The sequence below is a fragment of the Orbicella franksi genome, chromosome 11, assembly GCF_964199315.1.
Source record: "Orbicella franksi chromosome 11, jaOrbFran1.1, whole genome shotgun sequence".
Classification (NCBI taxonomy): domain Eukaryota; kingdom Metazoa; phylum Cnidaria; class Anthozoa; order Scleractinia; family Merulinidae; genus Orbicella; species Orbicella franksi.
The window spans coordinates 14,854,068-14,859,335 of NC_138155.1; the positions used below are offsets into that span (position 1 = coordinate 14,854,068).

Consider the following 5,268-nt stretch of genomic DNA (forward strand, 5'->3'; position numbering starts at 1 on the left):
GCGGGCTTGGCGCGAATAAATCAGTCGATCGAGGCTTTCGTTTACTGCATCCTGGGCGCGCAAGTCAACGTCCGCAGCAGCATTCTCGGTTCTGGTGGCCGAGCAAGAGAAGCCCAGAGCGAGTTCCTGGTGCTGGTAGCAGACGCAATCAGACAGCCCGACTTGGCAAGAACGTGCAAAGGTACCAGCTCGCCGTGGATCAAGCGAAGGTCAGGCTCAATCTCGCTGTAGCCCCCCTGGCCTGGCTCATGCCCGCACAAATGATAATCAACACCGCAAGCACAATCGGCTACAACAACAAGCTTAAACAGGCGGTCTCTGGGATGAAACTGGGGGTCAACGAGGTAAACCCGGAGACAAAAAAAATCTGCCCTCAAACTCATGGCAGACGGCCCGTCAAAGATTAAACCTCCCAACAGCCATCCGTCCAACCCGATACACAAAGCCGCAACAGCCGAATCAAGGAAACCATCTTCGACCGAAACTGAACAAGCACAGCCGACGGCGCAAAAAATACAGCCCACGGCTCCAGATAAAACACCGCAATACGAAATTAACAAAACAGCTGTCATTGTCGGTGTAGTCGGATCATCGGCTTTGCTGTTCATGGCTTGGCGGTAAGTTAACGCTGCTTGTTAAAATATTGTTCGAACAAAAAGGCAACCGCGGCAAGAATGAACAGCCAGGTGCGCTCGGCCAGAAATCCGACGACTTGGTCGGCGGCTTTGAAAAGGAAACTCACAATCGAGCCAATCAGCACGGGCAGCAGAGAACCAAGTTTCGCGGCAATATCTTTGAGGCCATTTCCCAAAGCTTTGCCGGTGGCTTTCAAACCTCTGGTGAGGGCCCCGATGACAGCTCCGATTGTGGTCCCGGCGGCGATAAGAATAGCGGTCAAGGTCACGCCATATTTTTTGAAGATCTCTTTGACCCTTTCCAAGAGAGGCCGCCCCCTTTCCCTTTCCGCGATCTGAGTTTGCAAAAGCGCGAGCTCCTCGTTTCTTTCTGCCACTCTACCTTCTGCGGCCTCTTTTTCGGAGGGCGAGGCATTCTCATCTTGGATGATCGCCTGGTTTTCCTCGTTTTGGCGCTGCAGCTTGCTTTCCTGCTCTTCCAGGTCGTCCAACGGTTTTGTTTGGTCGAGCCTTTCTTCCATGGCGTTTGTTTCTCTTTCTTTTGCTGCGAGGCTGGCTCTGAGTCTGTCAACCTTGGCTTGTTCCTTTTCTCTGTTTTTTGTTTGTTTTGTAAGCGAATCCAATTCTTTTTTCTTGTTTTCAAGATCGGTTTGATAGTTCTTTTTCAGTTGTTTCAGCCTACGCAGCTCTGCTTCACTTTCAAAATTGGAACCTTGATTTTCCTGAATGGCCTCAATATTAGCATCAGTTTGCTCGATTTTACGTCTCAGAACTTCGATTTCTTTCTTCTCTTCTTCTCTTTGCGAAGCGAGTGTTTCCGCCTGTTGTAGTTTTGTCTCTGCCTCTATCAGTCTTTGGCGTTGTTCTCTGATGGTGTCGCGGTCTTCATCTATAATTTCTTTACGGCTCGGTCCAAGTTGATCGTTGAAGTTGTCTAAAAAGCTTTTCATGAAGCCTGACTCATCATCTTTCAGAATCTTGTATTCAATCGGTTTTTTAACCCCCACCCCCCCCCCCTATAGCAACAATTTTCCCTCATTTTTTCCAGTGCCTCTTCTGATTGGGATTTTTTCAAAGTTTGTTTTCGGGAATTTGTCTTTTATCATATCTACAGCTTTTTTGAGTTTTCGCCGCAAATAGCTTTCTTTTTGAAGATCACCGATTGAATCTGGACCAAGCAAAGGGTTATCTTCTCCCCCAAATGATGTCTCGGTATAAGAAGTGTCAGGCAGGCCTGACTGCTCGTGCCGCATAGTAGGCATTTCCGTTTGTTCACCCCCGTGGTAGGGGGCCCCAGGTTGGTAGGGAGTTGATGCCACGCCTGGGTCAAAACGTTGAGTTCTGTTGACCTCTTGTCCGTCATCAGAATCATCGTGGTCAAGCCGATTGTCAAGATCCGGGTCTCTGTAACCAAATTCGCCACCGCCTTCCGCCGACATAGCGATATATTGCAAGCCTGTTATTTTTCAAATTAGAGAAATAATCGCCGGGATATAATACACAATGTCAGTGGTGCCGGAGTACCTTCGCCCTTCGCAAAACGAAAAGACATTACACGCCATGCAGGCCGAGCGCGCGGTCAAGCGAATCACCTTTACCCCTTCTGAAGCCAACCCCAGCAATACGCTGTATGTTTCCGTGCCCAAGCTGAACGAGAACGAGGTTCTGGTGCCGGGTTCGCTAGCGCTTGTCTTTGACATCGACCTTTCTGGAGGGCAAGCCAACAACTTCCTCGTCCAGAACGTCACGCGGGCGCTCGTTGATAGGCTGGTCGTGAAGTTTGCGGGAACAACCCTGCAAGACACGGTTGGGTACGACATCTACAAAACTTTCGAAGACCTTTTTCTTTCGCAGGAAGAGCGCGACAACAGGATTCTCGAAGGGATTCAGAGCGAGGATCTATGCAAGATCCGCTCAGGCGCGGGAGACAAGAAAACCTCGGGCGTCGACGCTGAAAACAAGCTGAACGAGGTTTACGAAAAAAAGTACCGGATCAGGCTTGACCACCAGATCTTGTCCAACCATGGCGTTTTCTACCCCCAGGCCCTTTACAACGACCTCACGTTCGAAGTGAAACTTGCCGAAGCAAAACACGTGGTCATGGGTTCAGACACAACCCAGCTGAAATACAAGCTGAACAACATCCAGCTCGAGTACAAAATGATCCGCAGCAAGACTCTGGCAGACGAGGCGCGGAGTGTTTACTCCAGCGGCAAAGAGTTCCTTTACGACCACGTGCTGCATGACAAACAGGTGACCTTCAAAAAAGACACTAAAACGGCCCTCAACATCAAAGTCAACGCCTAAAGAAGGTCGCTCAAAGCTCTCCTCCTCCTGTTTGTAGAGCCGTACACTGCGGGCGCCAGAGATTCAGAAAAATTCATCTTCCCTGATCTGACGAAAGTCAGCGTCACGGTCAACGGCATGCCCAACAGGCTTTACAACAACGGCATCGAAGGCAAGGACATGTGGGAAGAGGCCCGCAACCTGTTCGTGAAAGAAAAAAATAAAACGGAGCACATGAATATGACAAAGTTTTACACCGACGATAAGTTCGGGCTTGTTATTGATATGCGCTCCATGGCGGACCGAGACATGCACGGCAGCGGCATGCGGATTGTGAACAGTGCGGACGGGGTCCAGCTGGAAATTGAGCGGAAAGCCGAAGGCTCAGGCGACGTGAAATACCATGTGTTCGTCATCTCCGACTCCCAGTTCAACCTTATGGACAGACAGCTGGAATCTGTACAGTTTTAATATACATGGACCCCAGCAAGATACCCTTCAACGCTCTCATTGTTGGGCCGACGAATTCAGGCAAATCGAGGTTCGTGGTGGACCAGCTCTACGGCCCTTTCCGCTTCAAGTTCGACTACATCGTGCTCATCTGCCCGACGTTCACGCACAACAAGACCTACCACCGGCTTGGCGAAAACGATCCAAGAATGGATGTGATAGTCTGCGAACAGCACGCCGTGGAAAAGTGGTTGAAGCTCGTGAGATGGCTTTCCGAGGGCACCAACACGCTAATAATCCTCGACGACTGCGCAGCCTCCAAAGATGTGAAAGGGCGTACAGGCGAGCTGGTGAATCTCGCCTTTTCTGCCCGCCATATGGGCATCAGCGTTTGGGTGCTGACCCAGAAGTTGACCGGCATAACATCTTCCTTCCGGGAGAACGTGGCGGCGATCGTCCTCTTTTACACCCCCTCGGCCAGGACCACGAAAGCCATCTTCGATGATTACGCCGGTGAACTCTCCCCGGATGATTACAAAGGTCTGGTTTCAAAGCTGAAAGAGCGAAAGTTCTCTTATCTTGTGTTCGCGCTTCGCCACCCGTACGGGGTAAAGTTATTTGAATAAAAAAATGAAAGTCGTATATAGCCTTGAACAATGGCTGGAGAAGAGGCCGCGTTAGCAGAAGTTATGAACCTTCTTCAAACGGAGCCCAAGCCGTCGAGTGGTCCCGCAGGTGGCCTTGTTCGCACCTCCTCCGGACCTGACATTCCTGCTCTTCGCGAGCAGCTGGCCGTGCTGGTGTCCACAGGCAAAGCCAAAGAGGCCATCGGAGTGCAGCTAACCCACGAGCAGGTGAAGCGCCTGAGCGACAAAGAGGTCGAGAAATACACCAAACGCTACGAGACATACGTGGGCTCGAAGACAACAGAAAGCCTGATCGACAGCTTCATTTTTCTTGTATCAAAAGCGGTCGGAATGGCCGTCAAAATCAAAGACATCGACGCTTACCAAAAAGAACTCAGAAACGACTACATCTTAAACAAAGAGCTCTCCAATCTGGCCGGCAACCTTGCTTTGAAGTGCGGCCGGTTTCTTACTGTGGCCAACGCGGCGCTGATTACCACTAAACATGTTGATTTCAGTCCACAGTTGCCGGAGCAGAGCCACCCTTCTCGTGATGAACACGGATATCCGCTTGAGGGCATTGATGAAGCACCCGGCTCAGCAACTGCAGAATAACTGGTCAGCATTCATTAACAAATGCTGAGGGCTTGCTGACAAATTGTTAACAATTAAACTTTTTTCATTTTCTTAGAATACGGTTCGCTTCAGAATGTCAACCGAACAATTAGAGAGCGTGCCTCAGGTCGAGACCCAGGGAGCGCCTGCCGCCGATATCACACAGCAAGCGACAACTCCAACTCCAACCACGCAGCGCGTGAAAAATCCGAAGCGTGTGGCTGCTGGCAAAGCGACATCTGAAAGAACGCGGCTGGCCCGGGAACAACAGAAGAAAGATACCGAGGCTTATAGGGCTCTCGGGGAAAATAAGGCGAATGCCGCCACAGAGGCCCCTGAGCCACCCCCGACTACAGAAGGCGAAAGCTCAAAGAGCAGCGGCCTCAGCGCCAACCAATGGATTGCTAATGGCGGCATAGGCGTTTCACTGCTCGGGATTTATTACAAACGGGAAGAGCTCAAGGCTACGGCCAATGCCGCATTCGACAAAATTAAAACGCCGAAGGCCGCGCCTGCGCCCGTGCCAGAACCTGCTCGCGCGACACAGCCAATAGGATTAAAAAAAATGCTTTGAACTTTTGAGTGAAAGGTATATCACGATGTCGAACCCAAGCGTTGTGCAGCTTCTCGTCTCTAGAGCCGCAATTGGCGGAATT

The 5,268-nt window shown here is 50.7% G+C and overlaps 2 protein-coding genes across 2 annotated transcripts; one reads left to right on the forward strand and one right to left on the reverse strand.

The window, feature by feature from the left end:
• Nucleotides 1-622: 622 nt before the first annotated feature.
• On the reverse strand, nt 623-1,644 carry LOC145502903 (uncharacterized). Its single transcript, XM_081482304.1, has one exon. The coding sequence runs from the start codon at nt 1,583-1,585 to the stop codon at nt 623-625; it is 963 nt and encodes a 320-aa protein (XP_081338430.1). The 5' UTR covers nt 1,586-1,644.
• Nucleotides 1,645-2,138: 494 nt separating this feature from the next.
• LOC145502904 (uncharacterized) lies at nt 2,139-2,957 on the forward strand. Its single transcript, XM_081482305.1, has one exon. It carries the CDS (start codon nt 2,139-2,141, stop codon nt 2,940-2,942), a length of 804 nt encoding a protein of 267 aa, XP_081338431.1. The 3' UTR covers nt 2,943-2,957.
• The last annotated feature ends 2,311 nt before the right edge of the window (nt 2,958-5,268 follow it).

Excerpts from the sequence above, each read along its gene's own strand:
- LOC145502903 (XM_081482304.1), bottom strand. The coding sequence starts at position 1,585 with ATGAAAAGCTTTTTAGACAACTTCAACGATCAACTTGGACCGAGCCGT.
- LOC145502904 (XM_081482305.1), top strand. The coding sequence starts at position 2,139 with ATGTCAGTGGTGCCGGAGTACCTTCGCCCTTCGCAAAACGAAAAGACA.